General features: G+C 37.1%; 1 protein-coding gene across 3 annotated transcripts in view; it reads right to left on the reverse strand.

Moving 5' to 3' along the window:
• Positions 1–25,099, reverse strand: part of FCHSD2 (FCH and double SH3 domains 2) — a 290,391-nt gene that overhangs the window by 15,213 nt on the left and 250,079 nt on the right. For all 3 annotated transcript variants that reach the window (XM_004381944.2, XM_023736536.1, XM_023736537.1), the window contains one exon: positions 11,695–11,856. In XM_004381944.2, coding sequence (XP_004382001.1) covers positions 11,695–11,856 — 162 coding nt within the window. The remainder of the gene's footprint in view (positions 1–11,694; positions 11,857–25,099) is intronic.

The raw sequence follows: 25,099 nt of genomic DNA on the forward strand, positions 1-25,099 counted from the left end.
TCTCCTGCTCTGTCTGGGACCCTCTATTGTAAGCCCTGCCAGAGCAGTCAGTGGTAGTAACTGGGCACAATCTAGTTGTTCTGGGGTCAGTCTGGTGGAGGTTGTGGTCCATCAGTCCCTTGGACTAATCTTTCCCTTGTGTCATCTTCATTCTCCTTTGATCCAGCTGGGATGAGACCAATAGATCTATCTTAGACAGCCAATTGCATGCTTTTAAGACCCCAGTAGCTACTCACCACAATCAGATGTAAAACATTTTCTTTATAGACTATGTTATGCTCATTGAGCTAGATGTCCCGAGACCACGGTCCCCAGCCCTTAGCCCAATAGCTCCGTCTCTCAGGGCGTTTGGATGTGTCTGTGAAGTTTCTATGACTTTGCCCTCATCAACTTGTGCTGACTACTTACCCTTCACCAAAGTTACCACTTATCCACCATTTAACTTAAGTGTTTTTCCCTCCACACCCCTCCTCTCCCTAGTAACCATCAAAGATTGTTACTTTCTGTATGGAAACATTTTCATGTGTTTTTATAATAGTAGTCTCATACAGTATTTGTCCTTTTGAGATTGATTTCACTCAGGATAATGCCCTCCAGATTCATCCATTTTGTGAGTTGTTTCACAGATTCATCGTTGTTCTTTATTGTTGTGTAGTATTCCATTGTGTGTATGTACCATAGTTTATCTATCCATTCACCTGTTGATGGGCACTTAGGTTGTTTCCATCTTTTTGCTATTGTGAACAATCCTGCAATGAACATGAGTGTGCAGATTTCTATTCGTGTGATGGCTCTTATTTCTCTAGGATATATTCCTAGGAGTGGGATTGCTGGATCATATGGTATTTCTATTTCTAGCTTTTTAAGGAAGCACCATATCATTTTCCAAAATGGTTGTACCATTTTGCATTCCCACCAGCAGCGCATAAGAGTTCCAATCTCCTGTAACCTCTACATTTGTTATTTTCTTTTTTTTTGATTTGTGCCAGTAATGTTAGGGTGAGACGGTATCTAATTGTAGTTTTGAGTTGCATTTCTCTAATGGCTAGCGATCACAAGCATTTCCTCCTGTGTCTATTAGCTGCCTGAATTCTTCAGTGACTGCCCGTTCATAATCTTTTGCCCATTTTTTAATTGGATTATTTGTCTTTTTATTGCAGAGGTGTTGGATTGCCTTATAGGTTTTAGAGATTGGATCTCTGTCGGGTATGTCATAACCAAAAAATTTTTCCCAGTCTGTAGGTTCTCTTTTTAGTCTTTTAGTGAAGTCTTTTGATGAGCTAAGTGTATACTTTTTAGGAGGTCCCATTTATCTACTTTATCTTCTGGTGTTTGTGTATTGTTAATTATGGTCTGTATGCTGTTTATGCCATATATTAGGGCCCCTAGTGTTGACTCTATTTTTTCTTCCATGATCTTTATAGTTTTTGGTTTTATATTTGGGGCCCTGGTGGTGCAGGGTCAGCAGTTCGAATCCACTAGCCCCTCCCTGGAAACCCTATGGGGCAGTTCTACTCTGTCCTATAGGGTTGCTATGAGTTAGAATTGGACTGGATGGCAATAGGTTTGGCTTTTGGTTTACAGTGTTGACCTTATTTTTTCTTCCATGATCTTTATAGTTTTTGGTTTTATATTTAGGTCTTTGATTTATTTTGAATTAATTTTTGTGTATGGTGTGAGATATGGGTCCTGTTTCATTTTTTCACAGATGGACATCCAGTTTTGCCTGCACCATTTGTTAAAAAGACTGTCTTTTCCCCATTTAATGGACTTTGGGCCTTTGTCAAAGATCAGGTAGCCATAGGTGAATGGATTTATCTGGGTTCTCGATTCTGTTCCATTGGTCAATGTGTCTGTCATTGCACCAGTACCAGGCTGTTTTGACTACTGTAGCTGTAATAGTAGGCTCTGAGGTCAAGTAGTGCGAGGCCTCCTACTTTGTTCTTTTTCTTCAATATCGCTCTACTTATCTGGGGCCTCTTTCTTTTCCACATAAAGTTAATGATTAGTTTCTCCATCTCATTAAAGAATGCTGTTGGTATTCGGATGGGGAGCACATTGTATTTGTAGATTGCTTTTGGTAGAATTGACATTTTCACAATGTTGAGTCTACCTATACATGAGCATGGTATGTTTTTCCATTTATGTAGGTCTCTTTTGGTTTTGTCAGCAGTGTTTTATAGTTTTCTTTGTATAGGTCTTTTACATCCCTGGTTAGATTTATCCTGTATAAGTCTTTTACATCCCTGGTTAGATTTACCCTAAGTATTTTATTTTTTTAGGTGCTATTATAAATGGTGTTGGTTTCCTAATTTCCTTTTCATAGTTCTCTTTATTGGTGTATAGGAATCCAGCTGCTTTTTGTAGGTTTATCTTGTATCCTGCTACTCTGCTGAATCTTTCTATTAGTTCCAGTAGTTTTCTTGTGGAGTCTTTAGGGTTCTCTATGCATAGTATCATATCATCCGCAAATGGGGATAGTTTTACTTTTTCCTTACCCATTTGGATGCCCTTTCTTTTTTTCCCCCTTATTGCTCTAGCTACGACTTACAGTACAATGTTAAATAGGAGTGGTGATAAAGGGCATCCTTGTCTTGTTCCTGTTCTCAGGGGGAATGTTTTCAGCTTCTCTCCATTGAGAATGATGCTGGCTGTTGGTTTTATATAGACGCCCTTTTATTATGTTGAGGAATTTCTCTTCTATTCCTATCTTAATGAGAGTTTTTATCAGGAATGGGTGTTGGACTTTATTAAATGTCTTTTCTGTGTCGACTGAGATGATCATGTGATTCTTTTATTTTATTTATGCAGTGGATTATGTTGATTGATTTTCTAATGTTGAACCATCCCCATATACCTGGTATGAATCCCACTTGGTTGCGGTGTATTATTATTATTTTTTACATGGTGCTGAATTCTATCAGCTAGAATTCTGTTGAGAATTTTTGCATCTACTTTCACGAGAGGTATTGGTCTGTAATTTCCTTTTTTTGTGGTGTCTTCACCTGGTTTTGGTGTCAGGGTGATGCTGGCTTCATAGAGTGAATTCAGAATTATCCTTTCCTTTCCTATGTTCTGAAATAGTTTGAGAAGTACTGGTGCTAGCTCTTCTCTGAATGTTTGGAAGAATTCTCCAGTGAAGCCATCTAGGCCAGGACTGTATTTTGCTGGGAGTTTTTTTTTAAGCTACCTTTCAATCTTTGTTTTTTTTTTTTTTTTTTTTTTGCGATAATACCTTTCAATCTTTTATTATGGGTCTGTTCAGAATTTCTACTGCAGTTTGTGGTAGTTTAGGTAGGTAGAATGTTTCTAGAAATTTGTCCATTTCCTCTAGGTTTTCAAATTTGTTGTAGTACAGTTTTTCATAGCACTCTTTTATGATCCTTTTTATTTCAGTTGGCTCTGTTGTAATGTCACCCATTTCATTTCTCATTTGGGTTATTTGCTTCTTCCTTTTGTCAGTTTGGCCAATGGTTTGTCGAATTTGTTGATCCTTTCAAAGAATCAACGTTTGGTTTTATTGATTCTTTCTACTGTTTTTGTATTCTTTATTTCATTTATTTCTGCTCTGATCTTTATTATTTCCTTTCTTCTGGTGGCTGTGGGCTTCTTTTGCTGTTCTCTATTTGTTCAAGTTGCAGGGATAACATTTTGATTTTGTCCCTTTCTGCTTTTTCGATGTGAGTACCTATTGCTATAAACTGACCTCTAAGCACTGCCTTAGCTGTGTCCCATAGGTTTTGGTACGATGTGTTGTCATTCTCATTTGATTCTAGAAATTTGATTCCATCTTTGATTTCTTCTATTGCCCAGTGGTTTTTAGGCAAAGGGTTTTTCATTTTCCGTGTATTTGATGTCCCCCCCTTGCTCTTCCTGTTATTAGTTCCTACTTGTATGGTGTTGTGATCAGAGAAGATGCTTTGTAATAACTCAATGTATCGGATTTTGCTGGTGGCTGCTTAGTGGCCTAAGATGTGGTCTATTCTGGAGAATGCTCCATGTGTGCTGGAAAAGAATGTATACTATGCTGCTGGTGGGTGGAGTGTTCTATATGCCTATGAGATCAAGATGGTTGACGGTAGACTTAAGATTTTCTGTATCTTTGCTGAGTTTCTTTCTAAATGTTCTGTCCTTTACTGAGAGTGGTGTGTTGAAGTCTCCTACTACTATTATGTAACTGTCAATTTCTCTTTTCAGTGCTGTTGGAGTCTGTTTTATGTGTTTTGGTGTCCAGCTGTTGGGTGTAGGAGATATTTATTACGGTTATGTCTTCATGGTGGAGTGTCCCTTTAATAATTATATAATGTCTTTCCTTGTCTTTTATGGTGGATTTTGCCTTAATGTCTATTTTATCTGAGATCAGTACTGCCACTCCTGCTTTTTTTGGGTTGCTGTTTGTTTGATATTTTCAGTCCTTTGATTTTTAATATATTTATGTCTTTGTGTCTAATGTGTGCCTCTTGTAGACAATATATTGATGGGTCTTTTTTTTTTTTTAATCCATTCTGTCACTCTCTGTCCCTTTACAAGTGCATTTAAGCCATTTACATTCAGTGTTTGATTACTGATAGGTGTGTTTATTGCTGCCATTTTGTAGTGCTTTTTTTTTTCTTTTTTTTGTGGTGCCGATGTTCTCTTTGTTCCCCTTACTCTCCTGTGCTGAGTTCCTTTTGTTTGTGAAATTTCTTTTTGCTTCTTCTGTTATTGTAGATTTTGTGTTTACTGAGACTTTTTCTTCATTTTGATGAGTAGATTTGTTAACTTTCTTTGTGGTTACCTTGAAATTTACCCTTATCTTCTAAGTTTGAACCAGTCTTTTTTTACTTGATATCACCCTGACTTCCTCTCCATATGAAAGTTCATGTCTACACTGTGTATTCCCCCTTTTATTGTTCTGACATTGTCATCATCTTCAGATTGACACCTCTAGTTCCCTGTTTGGAATCTTTTAGTTTTGTTTTATCCTTGAGAGTTCATTACGTAGGTCAGTATTTGGCTGATACTGACCTGTGTCTTAGATACAGGTTGTTGCCTGATGTTGTTAGCTCTCTATCTGAAGGATGCCCTTTAATAATTCTTGTAAGTTTTGTTTGGTTTTTACAAATTCCCTTAATTTCTGTTTATCTGGAAATGTCCTAATTTCACCATCATATTTGAGAGAGAGTTTTGCAGGAGATATTATTATTCTTGGTGGGCAATTTTTTTCTTTCAAGGTTTTATATGTGTCATCCCATTGCCTTCTTGCCTGCATGGTTTCTGCTGAGTAATCAGTGCTTAGTCTTATTGTTTTCTCTTTGTATGTGACTTTTCATTTTTCTCGAGCTGCTTTCAGGATTCTTTCTTTGTCTTTGGCAAGTATGATTATGATATGTCTTGGTGACTTTCTTTTGGGTTCTATCCTACATAGGGTTCGTTAAGCTTCCTGAGATTTTCATCTTTCACCATATTAGGGAAGCTTTCTATCAGGAAATCTTCAACGATCCTCTCTGTTTTCCATTTTCTCCATAGATTTGTCTTCAGTTTTACTGATTCTTCTTCCATTGTTTCAAATTCGCTCCTAAAACTTTCTGTTGCATTGTCCATTTCTGAAATTTTGTTGCTCATCTTTTGGATTTCTAATTGCTGTTTCCGTATGATTTCTAATTATTTATTTTGACATTTTGTTCTCATATTATTTTCCTGAATTCTTCTATTGCTTTGTCTGTTTTCCTTGATTTTGGCTAAATTTTGGTTCGTCTTGTCTGTGTCTTCCTTGGTCTCTTTCCTAATGACTTTGAGAGCCCTGAATATTACACTTTTCAATTCCCTATCAGGTAGTTCCAGTGCCTTGTCTTCTGCTGGAAGGTCAACTGGTGGTTTACTCTGGTCGCTTACTGGGGCCATTTTGTCCTATTTTTTAATATGTTTTGATATTATCTGCTGTCTCCGAGACATTCACGTATTATTTTTTTTATTCATTGATTGTAGGTTTGTGTGTTTCATCTTGCTTTTTTGTTTTGTTTGGTTATGTCTGGACAGGTGGGCCGGGTGTGCTTTGTTGTCTGCTCGTCTGTGGGCATGAATAGTTCTCACACCGTGTTCTGGTGTGCAGGGCCAGTTACTCAGCTATGGTGCCGCAGGGAAGGTCCAGCAGGAAGGGAAGGGTGGGGTTGGGTCATTTGTCTGCAGCATGAAGCGGGCTGGGGGCTGGAGTGGGGCCGCTGAGGTCTGCAGGGGGTCCTGAGACAGTGGAGAAGGGTCTTGCATCGGCGGGAAGTGGCTTGGGGTCCAGGAGAGGTCCCCTTGGGGCCTTGGCAGGAGGTGGGAGTGGCCTGGGGTCTGGAGGTGGTGGGAAGGGGCCTGAGGTCCTTGCTGGGTCCCCCGGTTGCTGTAACAGGTGGCAGGAAGAGTCCAAAGCTGGTGGGAAGGGGTTGGCATCCGGGCTGGGTCCCCTTGGGTGATGGGAGGAGAAGAGAGGTTGAGGGGAGTCATGCAGGGGCAGAGGGGGCTAGACGGGGGAGGACAATAGGGTTGGTTGGTACTTTGGGTTCCCAGCAGTCAGGGCTCTGCGTTGGGGCGGCTATAGCCGCTGTTCACTAGAGGAGTGGGGGTTGTAGGAGCATGATCCTGTGGATAACGGGTGAGAGAATCTGGTCTTCTCCTCGAACTGCAGCCAGCAAATGTGGTCTGTCTTAGTCCCAGGTATGTCTGTGCCTTACCTGTATCTCCTATTGGGAATTCCACAGAGGAGTCTTTCTGCGTGCGGGGTTGTTGGCTTTATTCCAAGATGGCAAAAATGAGTCATGCTATTTGGTCAGGAACCTCCACCTCGTATCTCTATTCCTTCCCCGTTTTCTATCAGTTTCTTCTTCTCCTCAGTGACTTCCAATCTAATACTTTAACCCTTCATTTAAAGTTCAGGGTTCTAGGACTGACGTCTGCATATATTTTACTTTTTTTTTGTGTATTTGTTGCAGTGAGATGACTCAATGTGTCTGGTCTGCCATCTTGGCTCCGTCTGAAGTTCCATCTTTTAATGAATTAATTTTTCTCGAGTAATTATCGCCGTTTAAAAACTGACTCTCCTCTTAATTGCTGTTTCTCTAATAAGACTCTATAGAATGGGGGCAGGGGGTAGTCCAGAATAAATACAACATTTCCCCTGCTACATTTACTGCTTCTATTTCAGATGCCCTTGAAATATTCTCATTTATAAATATTACTGAAAACTCACAGCTGAATGAGGTAATTGTGTGCCTCATTTAAACAAACAATTCATCTAGGGTCAGTTGGGTCAGTGGCAAAACAGACTCAAATCTTGACCCTTAAATCTTAGACTTATGATTCTATTGATTGTTTTCCAACAAGGCCTAACAAGGCATTATGTCATATAAAAGAATAAGAATTATATACTAGAAATTGCCATAAAACTAACTTTAAAAATATTTTTATATACTTAGTAAACACCATCTTCACATTCTACAGAAGGTTATGGACATTAAAAAAACAAAAAAACTGAGGGCATTATAAAAAAACCAAAACACCCATACATTTATAAAAACTAAAATTAAAGCCAATGTGGGTAGAACAAATTTCCAAAGATATATAAGGAATGTTAACTAACATGTACTGTGCTTTGGCACTGGGAATCAATCCAAAACATTTTATCTTGGCAACACTGGTTGATACTAAACATTCCTTTCCCCCTTTATTTTGAGTTCATTTTCGATTCTCATGGAAGGGAATGACAGGATGCAGTGACAGTAATAGGGGTCACCACCACATGCTTTTGCATTGCTCTGGGAGCTTTCCAAAGCACGTCATTTCAGAATAATTTCTTCCTTTTCCCCCTTCTACCCTATGCAACTTAATTGTTACAACTTTTTCTTGACCCAGCATTTCTAAAATCACATTCTTCATCTGTCTCTTAACTACCACTCTTTCATCCTTTTTCTTTCCTGTCACTTGACAGAACTTCAGTCAAAACTATTCATTTTAGCTGTACTGACACCTTCCTTTCTCAGATGTTATAAACTGTGTACTTTTATTGTAAGAGCAAGTGAGAATTTTTTTTGATTTGGTTTTAGTTGCTGTTTTCTTGTACTTAGCAAAATAACCTCTGAAAGGCTTCATCAACTTGTGGTACTGCCATGACGTAGAAAGCAATGGATTCTGGGGCCTGACAGACTTGGGCTTGAATGCTGACTGTGCCACTTACTTGCCGTGTGTCCTTGGGAAAATTATTTCTCAACCCCAATTACCTCATCTCTAGAAAGATGATGGAGTCCCTGGGTGGTGCAAATCAAATGATTAATGTGCTTGGCTGCTAACTGAAAGGTTGGAAGTTTGAGTCTACCCAGAGGCACCTTAGAAGAAAGGCCTGGTGATCTACTTCTGAAAAAAAAAAAAAAAAAATCAGCCATGAAAACCATATGGAGTACAGTTCTACTTTGACATACATGGAGTTGGCATGAGTCAGGCTCCACTCGACAGCAACTTGTATAGGAGAATAATTAAGTGAATTATGGTACACCTTCCTGAGCCCTGGTGGTGCAGCGGTTAAGAGCTCAGGCTGCTAACCAAAAGGTTAGCAGTTTGAATCCACCAGCCACTCCCTGGAAGCCCTATGGGGCAGCTCTACTGTATTGTATAGGGTTGCTATGAGTCAGAATCAACTCGATGGCCCTGAGGTTTTTTTCCTGATGGAATGTTACGCAGACATTAAAAGGATGATTAAAAGGGCATACAACAAACATGGAATATTAGATGAAAAAGTTACAAAATTAAATTTTACTGTGACAAATATTTTTTAAAAAGTACAGTAAAAAGACAAAGGAAATATATAAAATTGCTAACAGTCGTGTTATAAGGATGGAGCTGTTAGTAATTTTCCTTTCTAATTTTTTGTAATCTAGGTATACAATTTATCCTATTCTAAAATTAATGTAATTTCAAAAATTAGGCTGTAAACTGGGTATGGTTATTTTTTTTTTTAGTAAGAGAAGGCAGGAAAATAAGAGGGGAGGAATGAGGGACAGGCTGAGCAGGTCACTGGCAGTGATCCAATTATAGGAAGCTGTGTGTAGGCTCCAGTCACCCATCAATTGAATAAATGTATCAGCAGACTGCTCTCCTTTTTAAAAATGTTGCTATTCTGGGATTCTTTTTTCCTTTCCCAATCCTCTATTCTGTACCACAGCATGACAGATATAGAAGGCAAAGAGTTAATTTCCAGGTAAGTATAGTTCCTTCCTTATTTTATAAGGTAAATAGACAACATATTTTAAAAACATTTATCTTCCATAAAGCAGTCTGAACACTATCCAGTTACATTGTTAATGTCTAACAGTAGTATTAACCATGTTTTCCAGATGGAAGGGAATTCTAAACTTGATGACTAATGCTTTTGTTGGCATCTATAATGGAAGGAGTAATTTGGTCCCCAGAATGTGTATTTCAGCTTCATGCACCTCAGCCAGCTAGCTGTCAATGTAAAGAGATACAGCTCCCTCTAAATTATTTCAATCATGTCATTTAAAAGCAGGTTAAATAAATATTGGGACCTCATCAAGCTGTTCTGTGCCTACATCTCCTCTTTATTTATAATGCTAGTAAAGCTTCCTCAAAATATAATCTCTCAGCTTAAAGAGGGAAGACACAGGCTCCATAAGACTGACTACAGAGGGAAGAAGAGTGGGATGGGATTGCAAAATGCTCTCTTCACAGAGGAAAGGACATGTCTCCAGATGAGCTGATATCTTCTGACAGCACTCAAGAACACTCAATTTATTCAACACCTATTATGTGCCTGGCACTGTGCTAAGCACATCTCCTTCATTCCCTTCCTTTACTCACAGAAGCTATTTCCTGTTAAAATTCTTCAAGGACTATCTCAAATGACATTTCCCTCCTACAGAGTAAACTTCTTCCCTATTCTAATAGCTCGTATTGAGCTTTTCCAGCAGCGTTTCACAGAATCATGAGATGTCTGGGGTTGGAAGGTGAACTTCGAGTCATTTAACCCAACTTTCTGAAATCCAGAGAGAAGCGACTTTTCCAAGGTTGCACTGCTGATGCGTTAGGAGTAAGGAATTTTGAGTTTGCTACATAGTAGCCCAGTCATACGCTCCCGTGTATCATTAAGATCTATAAAGGTCTGTCTGCTCTACTAGATTATAAGTTCTTTGAGGGCAGGACCAAGTCTTGTCCATTTCTGATTTGCCCAGGAAGTAGACACAGTCAGGAGGTTTTGATTTAGTTAGAAAAGGTGCTAGTCCAAGAAGAAATCATGAGCTTGATGGTTGGCCAACAGTGCTGCTGTAGAAGCCAAAAGCCAGTTTGTGCCTGGAATTTGCTGTCATCATAAGCCCTGTACAACAGAATAACCTGAAGTAGATGGGAAGTGTGACTTTTACAAGATGCAATTGGAAGAGATATCCCATGACGTGGAGCAACTCTGTTCTACTAAAAACACGGAAAGCTCTTCTTGCCTGATTATTTTCTCCAGCTGTATTACCAATAGTGAAAAAAAAATAAATTTTCAATAGATTGTTTTTCCTTAAAATGCACACTCCCACACAATCTTTTTTAAATGTGCAAATGCATTCCCATTAGAAAATCAGAATGCTATGCAAGGAAAATGACACATTTCCAGGAAAGTTTTAAATGTTGGCTAATTTCTCTAGAAAAGATACTGTATATCTGAAGGGCACAAGCATTGAAAATGCACAGTGGATATAATGGGAAGTTGGGAAATTAGATTTTTAGCTTTTAGTTTGCCACTATTCATTCCATCTATTCATTTATTTCTTCCTTCAACAAATATTTACTGAGTACCTACTATGGGGCAGGCACTTTGCAGAGCAGTGAACAGGGCAGACATAGAAATTATATTCCAGACAGGAAGACAGACAATAAACAAAGAAAACAAATAAAAAGGGCAAGTACAGACTGTAATGAATGCCATAAAGGAAACAAACAAGATGACACTAATGGGTGAGGAGGTGGCAGCAAGAATTACTTTAGTCTGACTAACTATGCATCACATATCCAGCTATGTAATATCAGATACATCACTGAACTTTTTGGTACTCAGATTTCCAATGTGCAAAACTAAGAGGATGAAATGAATGACATCAGATGGAAAGAGCCCTGGACTTGAAGAAAACTTAAGCTTGAGTCCTAACCTTGTTAGTAAAACTACACTGTACTGTCTCCCTGATGAAAGATGCTCTGAGGAGACAGTGAAAGTTCTTGTGGGCTGAAGTCATCTTTAGACTAAACCCACAGGCTAAGAGCGTTCCTTTCACTTCTTTACAACTTTCGAGATTTTCATTTTTGCTAGGGAAGACCTCTGAGAACTTCAGAAACACTGGATTAAATAAATGTTTTATTCTGCTGCTTCCAGACAAAAAGCATATTTACTCTCTGAATGTGATAACGAGCTTGGCAAATAGTGATAATATGGTTTGCTGAAGGTTCAAAACAAAAACAAAACAAAAAACGCACGATTTTTTGCCCTCTCTCCTTTTTTACCAAGTTTAAGGAAAATCAATTTGTGATAGGCTGAAGGGGAAAACACACACACACACGCACAACCTCTAATAAAACCACTGTTTTTTGTTTTGAATCTTGGCTATTAAGGTTGGCTGCATAGTCCGAGAATAGCATCCTTCAATGTAAGTCAGTCCATCGTATGCAAGAAGAGAACCATACCGAATGTAAAGTGCCATTATTGGTCACTGCAGGAAGGCGGGCCCATCTCTCATTTTCCAGTTCCTCCATCACTTGGTTCATTGCACTCTTTAGCCATGTGTCCACAGAAACACCAATCTGCTTTAGCAGGTCCAGACGGGCTTCAGCTTTCAACTTAATTATCTAAGAAAACCAAAATAATGGTCAGAAATCAAGGCATTCTTTTCTCAAATTGTTTTAGACATTCCTGATCTATTAATATGAATAATCTTGACACTTGCAATTTTCCTTGGCATAGATGCTAATTTTTTCAGAGAGAGAAAGGGAGAAGGAGGGGGAAAGGAGAGAGGGAGAGAGAGAGAAGTGCACACACATAAGAGCGGGCATTGGGGCCCCGATGATGGCAAATGGTGCGCTTGCATTTTGACAAGATCACAGTATTGATGATGCATCAAATATAAGTTATGTATAGAAAGAGATTAATGTGGCATAAAGTCTGCTTTCTTCTGTTAATAAGAATGTGCATCAGAGCATCCTTAAATCTAGCATTTTCAAAAGTCTTCCTACCCACTGGACTTTTTCTTCTTCTCTCTAATGTATCTTTCACAGTCTGCGAATGATCTTATCATAGCACGCCCCCCTGCTTAAAAACTTCTATGACTATCTACGAATTAACTAATTCTTAACCTGGAAAAAAAATATCTTTCACAATTTGGGCTGAATTGTCCTTCTGCCTCTTCCCACACACCTCATGCTCCCACACCACTGTCCCTCCAATGCATCATGTCCTCTCATACCTTTGTTCATGCCAGACCCTCTGTGTACGATGCCTTTTTATAAAATGCCTGGTGAGGTTTTATGTTTCAAGGGTCATTTCAAATATTGCCCTTTCTATTAAGACTTTCCTAATTATCTTTCCTTCTTCTCTCTGCTCCCCAACCTCTCTATGTTGTTATTAGCTATCATTGAGTTGGCTCCGACTCACGGTGACCCTACGTACAACACAACAAAAAGTTGTCCAGTCTTACATCATCTTCACAATCATTGGTATGCTTGAGTCTATTATTGCGGCCACTGTGTATTTTGAGTGTCTTCCAATCTATGGGGATCATCTTCCGGCACTATACTGAACAATATTTGTTTCTGATCTATACAATTTTCACTGACTAATTTTTGGAAGTAGATGTCCAGGCCTTTCTTCCTAGTCTGTCTCAGTCTGGAAGCTCCAGTGAGATCTGTCTACCATGGGTGACCCTGTTAGTTATTTGAAACAGCAGTGGCAAAGCTTCCAGCATCATAGCAACTCATAAGCCACCACAGTACGACAAACTGACAGATGGGTGATGGTGGAAGCACTCTATACAGATCTGTATTATAATGTGATAGGCACTAAATTATACTTAACTGTTTACCTTTTTGATACAAAGGTGGTTCTTTTAGGACTGGAGCACTGACATTCACTGCTATTCTCCAAGGCATGTAGCATGTGCTCAGTAAATCTTTTTTCAATGAGGATTGAAAAAGGCACTTCTGATTTACCATCTGAGAAAAGATTTTACTTTGAACAGCCTCCACAATTTCAGCTGAAATTAACCTTTAAAAACTGCCATTCAATTACACTGAGTTATGAACTACTGTTTTAACTTCCCCTTTGACGGACTTTGTCAGTTAACAGTAATGTCTATTTTGCTTTTTAAATTAAATTATGATGTAGCAGTCTAATGTTAAAAATAAAAAAGAACAAAAAGCAATTACTCAAACAATATTTTGAAGCAGTTCTTTTGAAATTTAACAAGGACTATATTTTACACAATGCAAAAGGAGTAATGGGCTACTACTCAATACAGGCTTGGAGTTTAAAATAATCTCAGACATTTTGTTCATCTCATTAAGTATCCAGTAGTTTTCCTCTAAAGAATCATTACTTCCCCAAATATAGTGAATTACAGTGATGCACTACTGTGTACTTCCAACACAGAAAGCCTTTTATATGATGCAGAAAGACAAACAATTTCAACATTAAAAAGTTGCAGATATCAAACCAAAACAACACTTTCTTCCTTCTCTATAACCCTAAGGCCATGTCAATGCATCAGAAATAGTAGGGATTAAGAATAAGAAGTTCCTATTCTCCAAACTGAAGAAAGGGAAAGATTAACTTGTTTTTTTGTCCTGGTTCCAAGCCATAAGCAATAACCATAAGCAATTTCTAAACCTGTCCCAAGGTAACAGTAACAACTTTATTCCAGTACATGCCCCTGAAACTCAGCCAGTCAGTGACAACCCTATGCTTCTGAAAGATCACAGCTTCACTCAAGAAACCATGCTTCTACTCCAGCTTTTTATGGTCCCTCAATCCCAAAATGCCATGGCTAAAAGTGAGTCAATCCCTAAAACACTCCTATTTTTGAAAATCTGCCAATTCCTGAAATCCATGCTTCTCAAAACGGTGTATCAGCTCTTGCTTTGTTCAGAGATTTTGCTTTGTATCACTGTCTTTTGCTTAATCACCAACCAGTGCCGTCGAGTTGATTCTGACTCATGGTGACCCCACGTGTGTCAGAACTTCCATAGGATTTTCAATGGCTGATTTTTTGGAAGTAGATCACCAAGTCTTTCTTCTATGGTACCTCTGGGTGGACTTGAACCTCCAACCTTTAGGCTAGCAGCTGAGCATGTTAACCATCTGCACCACCCAGGTACTTCCTCTTTTGCTTAGCAAGTAATAAATTCGGCTTCACTGTTTCAGATATTGGAGTGGTGATCTCTTCCTGCAACAATTGAAGGTTCCACTGAGATAATTTTGAGGACCCTCACTTGTTAGCATTCTGTGGGACTCTTGGACAAACAAGTGCTTTCATTAAGCCCCTTAAAAATTTTTATTTATTAAAAAAAACTATACTTTTAGAGCAGTTTTAGGTTTGCAGAAAAACTGTGCAGAAAGTACAGAGTTCCAGTATACCCCATATCTCCCCGCTGCATACTGTTTCTCCTATTATTAACATGTTGCATTCCATGGTACATTTACTATAACTGATGAACCAGTATCAATACATTATTAACTAAAGTCTATAGTTTATATTGGTGTTCACTCTTTGTGCTGTACAGTCCTATGGGTTTTAACAAATGCATACTGTCATGTGTCCACCATTACAGCATCATATAGAATAGTTTCACTGCCCTAAAAACGCCCTGTGCTCCACCTATTCAACTGTTTCTCCCTCTACATGAACTCTTGGCAATTGGCAATCACTGATTTTTCTTACTGTCTCTATAGCGTTGCCTTTTCCATAATGTCATATAGTTGGAATCATACAGTATGCAGCTTTTTCAGACTGGCTTCTTTCACTTAGCAATATGCATTTAAGGTTCCTCCATGTCTTTTTGTAGTTTGATAGATTATTTCTTTTTATTGCTGAATAATACTCCACTGTATGGAGGCACCACAATTTGTTTATCCATTCTTCTAATGAAGGACATCTGGGTTGCTTTCAATTTTTGGCAATTATGAATAAAGCTGCTATAAACAGCCGTGTGCTCACTGAACCCTTTTTGTATGCAATTTTAATCATTCTCTGGATCTTTTGTTGGGTGAGTTAATATCATCATAATCTGAGCTCTGACTTGTTTCAATGAGCTCTCATTGCTGAATTTATTTGGTTACACTAAGATTTTTAAGCATACAGATCTTTTTTTTTATTTTTTTAATTTTTTAATTTTATTGTACTTCAGGTGAAGGCTCACAGAACAAATAGTTTCTCATGAAACAGTAGTACCCATATTGTTTCATGACATTGGTTAACAACCCCACAACATATCAACCCTCTAAATTCTCAACTTTTTTTTTTTTTTTTGGTGTAAATATACATAGCCAAAGATACACCATTTCAAAAATTTCTACATACACAGTTCAGTGACATCGACTACGCTCCTCCAATTGTGCTGTTATTCTCACTTAAGATGAAGGCTTACAGAACAAAACAGTCCCTCATTTAACAGTTACTACAAATGTTGCCCTATGACAATGGTTAACAATCTCACAACACATCAACAATATCCTTACTCAACCTTGGGTTCCCTATCACCAGCTTCCTTGTTCCCTTCTGCCTTCTGGCCCTTGTCACTGGACTCCTGTACCTCGTTAGTCTCATTTGGTTTTACAGGGCTGTCAACTCCCAGGCTGAACAGTGAACCTCGGAGGTAATGTCACCACTGAACTAAAAGGGTGTCTGGGGGCCATACTCTCGAGGTTTCTCCAGTTTCCTTTAGGCCAGGAAATCTGGTCTTTTTTTTTTGTGAGTTCGAATTATGCTCTACATCCTTCTCCGGCTCTGTCCAGAACCCTCTGTTGTGATCCTGGTCAGAGCAGTCAGTGGTGGTAGCCGGGCACCATCTAGCTGTACTGGACTCAGTCCGGTGGAGGCCTTGGTAGCTGTGGACAATTAGTCCTCTGGACTAATCTTTTCCTTGTATCCTGCTCTCCCCATTCTCCCCTGCTCCCGAAGGGATGAGACCAGTGGAGCATCCCAGACGGCCGCTCACAGGCTTCCAAGACCCCAGACACCACTCACCAAGGTAGAATGTACAGCATTGTCTTTATAAGTTGTGTCATGCCGATTGAGCTAGATGTTCCCTGAGACCATGGTCCCCAGAGCCCTCCGCCCAGCAATTCAGTCCCTCAGGGAGTTTGGATGTGTCTATGGGGCTTCCATGACCTTTCCTCATACAGATCTTTTTAAAAAAACTGACAGAATTCATATAACATAAAATTCACCATTTTAAAGTGTATAATGCAGTGGTTTTTAGTATTATATAGATCTTTATATAAGGTAATTAAACCTTTTTGAGGCGCACCATTTGGTAAATACTCCTGCAAAAATCTGCTTCTTCTGATTTCTTCTTCTATGTTCCATGGAGATATAATTCACATATCATACCATTCAGCCCTTTAAAGTGTACAATTCAACGGTTTTTAGTATATTCACAGTGTGCAACCATCACCGTTTTTATCACAACTAAAAGAAAACTCGTACCCTTTAGCCATCACTCCCAATCCCTCCAACACCTCAGCATTAAGGAACCACTAATCTATTTTCTATCTCTAGAGATTTCCATTTCCTATGTAAATTGAATTATATAATATATGATCTTTTATGTCTGGCTTCTTTCACTGAGTATAATGTTTTCAAGGTCCATTCATGTTGTAGCAGGTGTTAGTATTTAATTTTTTTATGAATAATATTCATTGTATAAATATAACACATTCTGTTTATTCATTCATCAGTTGATGGACATTTGGGTTGTTCTCACTTTTGATTATTATGAATAACACTGCCATAAACAACTCTGTACAAATTTTTGTGTGGATGTACGTTTTCATTTTCCTTGGGTATATACCTAGAAGTGGAAATTGCTGGGCCATATGGTAACTATGGAGCCTGGTGGTGCAGTGGTTAAGAGCTTGCCCACTATTTACCAGCTGCTCCTTGGAAATCCTATGGGGCAGTTCTATCCTGTCCTGTAGGGTTGCTATGAGTTGGAATCAACCTGACGACAATGGGAATGGCATGGTAACTACATTTAATCATCTGAGGAACTGCCAGATTTTTCAAAAAGTACCATTTTATAATCACACCAGCAGTGTATGATGGTTCTAATGTCTCCACATCCTGGTCAATACTTGTTAATGTCTGTCTTTTTTATTACAGCCACGATAGTGGGTGTGAAGTGGTATCTTATTGTTGTTTTGATTTGCATTTCCCCTGATGACGAATGATGTTGAGCATCTTTTCATGTACTTATTAGCTATTTGTATACCTTCTTTGGAGAAATGTCTATTTGAATCCTTTGCCATTTTTTTGCTGGGTTATTTGTCATTGTTGAATTGTAAAAGTTTTCATATATTCTACATAAAAGTCACTTATCAGATAGATATATCATTTGCAAATATTTTTTCTCATTCTGTGGGTTGTCTTCACTTTCTTGATAGTGTTCGTTGAAGGACATAAATTTTTAATTTTGATGAAATCCAACTTATCTATTTTTTTTTTCGTTGCTTATGCTTTTGGTGTCATATCTAAGAAACTAATCCAAGGTCACAAAGGTTCACATCTGTTTTAAGAGTTGTATAGATTTATCTCTTAATTTAGGTTGTTTTGTGTTAGTTTATGTATAGTGCGAGGTAGGGATCCAACTTCATGCTTTTGCATGTGGATATCCAGTTGTCCCAGCATCATTTTAGTATCCATCATTTAGTATCATTTTAGTATTTTAAACTAATACAGGCAATGAAATGCTGGGGGGAAAAAAAAAGAAAGAAAAAAGTGAACTAACAAGTTCATGACTGTAAATCACAAATGTAAGTCATATAACTGATTATGCAGAGAAACAAAGAACAACAACAAAAAGATAACTGTTTGACATATTCTATTTTCTCAACACCAAAGTAATCTAGTTTTCCTAAAATTTATTTTTGTCAGTACTTGACCAAACAACTGATGAACACAGTATCTGCAAACTCAGATTTAAAGTACAGTTCCAGGATAAACACTGCTATTTTCCCTTTACAGTTCCTACTGTTTTTATTTTAACAACAGTTTAAAAGCAGAATTTCTAGTGTTTTCAAATGAATTTTAATGATTGCCAATTGATTAAGTATTTTGCAGAGCACAGCTCTCTGTACACCTGACAGCATTCCAAACACTTCTTAGCTAAATCATTTTTAGAGCTTGTAAAGAAACAGAGCTTTTTTTTTTATCTGAATTTTTTAAAAAGATGTATTGAAAATCCAGTTCTTTTAGAATACATAATCTTAGTGTTAATACAAGTTAATACTTGGTATAAACGCAGTCTATTAACTCCAATTTTTAATATAAAACAGAAGCACATCTAAGTTTCAAGCCACAGGAGTTTATGAATCATTTTGACAGTCTATAAATCTAACTCAAGCTTAATTCCTTTGCCTTCAAAATATCATTTCTCCAAGGACAAGGAGTGAATCTACTTTAACCTCACTATTTAGGACAACACCTTGCATACAGCAGGGAATGAATAATGGTAGATAACAGTACTTGCCCCTCCAAGTTACCTGTGATATCTTAAAACCAACCAACCAACCACTGCAAACAACTTTATCACATGTACTAGAAATTTGATGATTATACTACTCCATTTAATCTGCATAACAGTTCTGGGGGTAGACATCATTAACTCTGTTTTACAGAAGAGAAAATGACTTCACCAAGGTCATATCAATTGTGGTAAAGCATTACACTAATGGTCCCCAATGAATCATGCTTCCTAGTATCCATGCTCTTGGGTAATCCACATTCACACTGATTGTGGGGCTTGTCCACGTGATTTGCTTTGGCCAATGAGACATAAGGAAATTTGATGCAAGCAGAGGTTCAATAATGTTACTGGGACTTGATCTCTTCGGATGGTGTCACCACCATGTGAAGAAGCCCAGTTTAGACTCTTAGGATGAAAGACCGTATGAAGAAAAAGGCTCAGAACGAAGCCCTCCAGCTGACTCTCCAGCTGAATGTAGCTGCTTGAGTAACCTCAGGCAAAACCCTCAAGAGAAATGCACAGTCAACATTTAGAATGATGAGACAGTAAATCATAGCTCTTTTACCCATATAAGTCTGGGGTGGTTTTTTAAGGCAGCAACAGACTGCTGTGTTTGAATAATTTAATTTCCAACCATTTGGGGATTTTCCAGGTATTTTTCCATATTGATTTTGTTCCAATACAAATATTTTTCTTTATTCTCTTTTTATCCTTGCATATAGGAATACATTATTGCAAAAATCATTGCTTATATTATTGAACTGTTTTTTAATCAAAGAAAAATATGTATGTTGCTACCTAGACTTTCAAAATCATTTAAAATGTTTGCGTAGTAACCTATTGCATATACACATTATGAATATATACGTAATCAGCTCCTAATTATTAGAAAATTAAGTTGTTCCTAATTTTTTAAATAACAGAGCTGTATTAAAGAATTTTAACAGTCTGACTTGTTAACTAAAAAAAAAAATTTCTTAGGATCAAATATCCAGAGAATCCATTATTGATTTTTAATTTCATTCTGATGGGTCAGAGGACACAGTCTCTACGATATCAATTCTTTTAAACCTACTGATGCTTGTTTCACGGCCCAGTATATGGTCTTGCTGAATGTTCTATGCGTACTTGAAAAGAATGAATATTCTGCTCTTGTGGGGTGGAGTGCTCTATAAATATCAACAAGGAAAAGTTGTTTGATAGTGTTCAAGTCTTCTATAGCCTTACTGCTTTTGTCTCCTTGTTCTATCAATTTTGAAATCTCCAACTAAAATTATGGATTCGTCTATTTCTTCTTTAAGTTCTGTCAGTTTTTGCTTTATGTACTTTGTAGCTCTATTATTAGTTACATATACAACTAAAATTTTTATGTCTTCTTGATGAACTGACCTTTTTAAAATCGTTATGAATTACACCTCTTAATATTCCTTGTCCTGAAATCTACTTTATCTGGTTTTAATATAACCACTCCAGTTTTCTGATGACTAGTGTTTGTTCCCCTATGGTGGGCAAAGGTTGAAAATTCTTCTCAGTTCTTTCGGCCTTCCAGCTGTTGTTTCCTGCCAAACTCTTTGAAGTCTCCAGTTCACGTGCACAGTTTAGATTTTGGCCAAGGATTTGGATAGCAATTTATGTGCACATCTGAGGCATGCCTGAACTCCATGCTCAAACCAGTAAAACTTGCAGTTCTTTGCTTGAATTCTAGTTGTGCTGCCCCTCACAGACAAAAAGCTATATAATGCTAATGTCACCAAGTACAGTCTCATTCTTTCAAGGACTGATTCCTTCTCATTTTTACATGCTTTGGGTCAATTTCCAGTTCCCTTAAATAGTTTTGTTTTAATATTTTTGGCCCAGATTAATAACTGATATCTGATCAGTTGGAATCCACTCGATGACATACAACAACAAAGTCTAACTCCAGAGTCAAATTTTTAAGAACTACATGATAGGTGTCACCAATTTAGGGATTTAAAGACAAAGATAACAACCATAAATCCCAGTAAGCCCCTATAATTGTATAAAATGGTAAAATTTTGGCTCCTAGGTCTATACAATTTAACATCATTATACCGAATTCAATGATCCCAATGTCCTAGAAAGTACATTTACAACAAATACAATTTCTTTGTACCATTTGACCTAAATGAGCTAATCTATTATAAAATCATAATATTAAATTGCTATGATAAAGTTAAAATTAAGGCACTATACTTGCTTTTTTAAAGTTTATCAAGTATTTTTTTGATGAGGGCAGATGACCGCGATGATTCAACTTTCTAAAGAATAAATCTAATGGAAGCTAAAAAAAAAACTGTTACCTAGAAGGACTGGATTAGCCTGATGTAAGCTAGTCCCTCATAAGCAGAAACTGCTGTAGAGATATACTATACATTCAAAGAGAATTGCAAAGAAATGTCAAGTCTTCATACAGTAGTTTATTGTTAATAGTCATATTTGTATAAATTTGAAACTGTTGAATATAAACTGTAGAATTAATCAAATAAAAATTATGATGTTATGAAGAACCAAAGTTTTCAGTGTAAGAAAAATAAATAAATTGAAGAAGTTTAATAAAATCCTCTAATTTAAAATTTAAATGGGAAATATCAATATGAACTCAGGATTAAAAAAATAAACTTCTAGCTCTAACAACAAAGAATGGGTCAAGAAATAATGACAGCGATAGCAATAAGCACTTTTACAACCCAGACCTTAGTGTATAAATACTGCTCTCTATTAAAAGAAACTAGGGATCATTGGAGAAATGGCTCTCTAAGTCTGGGCAGGGAAAATACAAAGTGAGTTTAGGAGAGCTTGTTTTGCTAGAAGGAGCCCTGGTGGTGTAGTGGTTAAGCGTTTGGGGCCTAATCAAAAGGCTGGCAGTTCGAATTCACCAGCCACTCCTCAGAAACCCTATGGGGTAGTTCTATTCTGTCCTATAGGGTTGCTGTGAGTCAGAATCGACTTGACAGCAATGGTTTGGTTTTGGTTTTCTTTTGCTAGAAAGCAAGAACGTATTCAAAGATTAATGGGATTAATGACAAAAGTGAAGGGACTCTCCCTGGCCAAATTTCAGACAATATGGGGCTTGTTGTTGTTGTTGATAGGTGCTGTCAAGTTGGCTCCAATTCCTAATGACCTTAAGGATAACAACAAAATAATGTCCAGTTGTGCATCATCTTCATGATCGTTGCTGTGTTTGAGACCACTGTTTTGGCTAGCGTGTCAATCCATCTCACTGATACAGAGCATAAAAAATGATAACTGTAACTGATAACACACAAAATGAATAAATATCGATAATAAGTCGAGAATGCATAAGATGGGACTCGACTCCATGAAGTCAAAGGAAGAATAACTACTGGGGAAAGAACATCTACTGGGGAGCTGTGAACTAAAAACTTCTATTGTTTGTGCAGGGCTGGGAGATATTATAGTTTGTCTAACCAGAGCTGAGAGGCCTTGCTGGACACTCATGCCCAAATTAGTAGACACGACAGAAGATAACATATTCATAGTAGGACTAAATTTGCCTTATTGTAAAGACTACACTAGACCAACTCAAAGTTTAAAAACAAGTCTCAGAACGATCAATTGATCTGCAAGCAACCTGGCTGCCAAAACTAAACTCAATAGTTTTCTTTTTTTTTAAAACAAACAAAACAGAATACACTCAATAACCTAACACACAGAACCTCTGACATCCAGTAAAAAGTTACTTGATATATGAAAAGCAGGAAAATATGAACCATAACCAAGAGAAAAGTCAGTCAATAGAAAGAGATCCAGAAGTGACAGAGATGATGGAATGAGCAGACAAGGACTTTAAAACAGCTATTATAAGTATACTTAGGGATTTAAAGAAAAATATTAAGTCAAATAGAAGTGAACTGGAAGATATAAAGAAGAAGCCAATAGAACCCAGAGCTGAAAAGTATAAAATCTGCGATGAAAAATTTACAGGATACTTTTAATAGTAGGTTACAGACTGCAGAAGAAAAGATCAGTGAATCTGAAGACATGGCAGTAGGAACTTATCAAACTGAGACAGAGGAAAAATAGGATGGATAAAAACTGAATCTCAGTGATGTGTGGGACAATATTAAGTGGTTTAACATTAATGTAAAGATATTTGAAGAAATAATGGCTGAATATTTCCCAAGTTTGATGAAAAATATAAACCAAGACACCCAACAAGCATAACAGCACACAAAATAAACAAAGAAAATCAAAACAAAGAACAGCATAAGCAAACTGTTAAAAACCAGTGATAAAGAGAAAAATCTTAAAAGCAGTCAGAGAAAAATTACATCTTACCTGTAGGGAAACAAAGCTAAGAATGAGAACAGATCTCTCATCCAAAACAATGCAAAACATAAGACAACAGAATGATATCTTGCAATGCTGAAAGAAAAAAGTCAAGCTAGAATTCTATATCCAGCAAAAATATGCTTCAAAAATGGTGACAAAAAGGCAACATAAGTCAAACAAAAGACAAGAAAATTCATGTTAGTAGGCCTACACTTCAAAAAAATGTTAAAAGAAGTGAGTTTCTTTAAAAGATCACTAACTACTTAAAGTAAGAAAAATAATTACACATTGTGAGGTTTATCACATGTATAAATAAAATGTATGATAACGACATGAAAAAGGAAAGGAGAGCAACATGGAAGTATAATACTGTAAGAGTGTTATATAACTGAAATGGTATGATATTATCTGAACAAAAAATTGCAATCAGTGAAAGCTGTATATTGTAAACTCAAGAGCAATCACTCTCACACACATACACACACACACACAAAATTAAAACAAAGAGTTATAATAAGCTGAGAGGGTAGGGAAAATAGAATTCTAAGAAAATGTTCCATTGACCCAAAAGTAGGTAGGAAAAGAAGATAAAAGGAAACAACCAAATCAACAATTACGTTAAATATAAATAGTCTAAACACCCTAAGTGAAGGGAAGACATTATCAGATTGGATACAAAAGGAAGCCCCAACTATATACTGTCTACAAGAAAGGCATTTTAAACATGAAGACAAAGTCAAGTCAAAAGTAAAATGCCAGAGAAAGATACAGCATGCAAACATTAATTATTAGAAAACTGGAGTGACTTTATTAATACCAGAAAATGTAGATTCAAGAGCAAAGAATAGTATGAGCAACAAAGAACGTCATTTCATAATAATGAAATAACCCTAAACGTGTATGCACCTAGCAACAAAGCTTCAAAATACATGAAGGGAAAAAAAAAAAAAAAAGCACTGATGCAAGAAATAGAAAAATCTACAATTTTATTTGGAGATTTCAACACTCCTTGCTCAGTAATTAATAAAGTAGGTTAACCAAAAATCAGTAAGGGCAGAAAAAAACAACAAAATCAAGCACATTGTCTTAATTCACATTTATGTAACAAAATACTCAAAAATGTTCATTTTAAATGCACATGGAACATTTACTGAGATAGACCATATTATAAGTCTCAATAAATGAAAAAAAAGAAATAATACAGAGTATATATTCTATATACAGGAAATTAAACTACCGTTCAATAATAAAAAAATTCTGGGAACTCTCTAAATATTTAGAAATCAAGCAATACACTCTTAACCCACTGATTAAAAATGAAATCACAAATGACATTACAATAGACCCTGAACTGAACTGTGAGGAAACCACAAGGAAACCACAACATATCATATAAAAATTCATGGATTTCACACACTTACTAAAACCAAAGACAAACAAAGAATCCTGAGAGCAGCTCGAGAAAAACAAAAAGTCACATACAGAGGAAAAACAGTAAGACTAAACTCGGATTATTTGGCAGAAACTATGCAGGCAAGAAGGCAATGGGATCACATATATAAAACCTTGAAAGAAAAGAATCGGCAGCCAAGAATTATATATCCTGCAAAACTCTCGTTCAAATATGATGGTGAAACTAGGTCATTCCCAGATAAACAGAAATTAAGGGACTATGTTAAAACCAAACCAAACTTACAAGACTTATTAAAGGTAGTCCTTCGATCTGAGAACAAACAACATCAGACCACAGGCTGAATCTAGGACACAGGATTGTACTAGCCAGATACCAACCTAGGAAATTAACTCTTAAGGACTACGCAAAATTAAAAGAATTACAACAGGGAACTAGAGAGGTTAATCTGTAAATGACAACAGCATCAGAACAATAAAAGAGGGAATAAACTGTAGGTAGGAAGGCAAGGCGACACTAAGTAATAATAGACTGGTTCAAATCTAGGAAGATAAGGGTAAACTCCAAGGTAACCACAAAGAAAGTTAACAAAGCTACTCATCAAAATAAAGAGGAAAAACATAAAGTCTC

This window comes from Trichechus manatus, unplaced genomic scaffold, assembly GCF_000243295.1.
Source record: "Trichechus manatus latirostris isolate Lorelei unplaced genomic scaffold, TriManLat1.0 scaffold00088, whole genome shotgun sequence".
Taxonomy (NCBI): domain Eukaryota; kingdom Metazoa; phylum Chordata; class Mammalia; order Sirenia; family Trichechidae; genus Trichechus; species Trichechus manatus.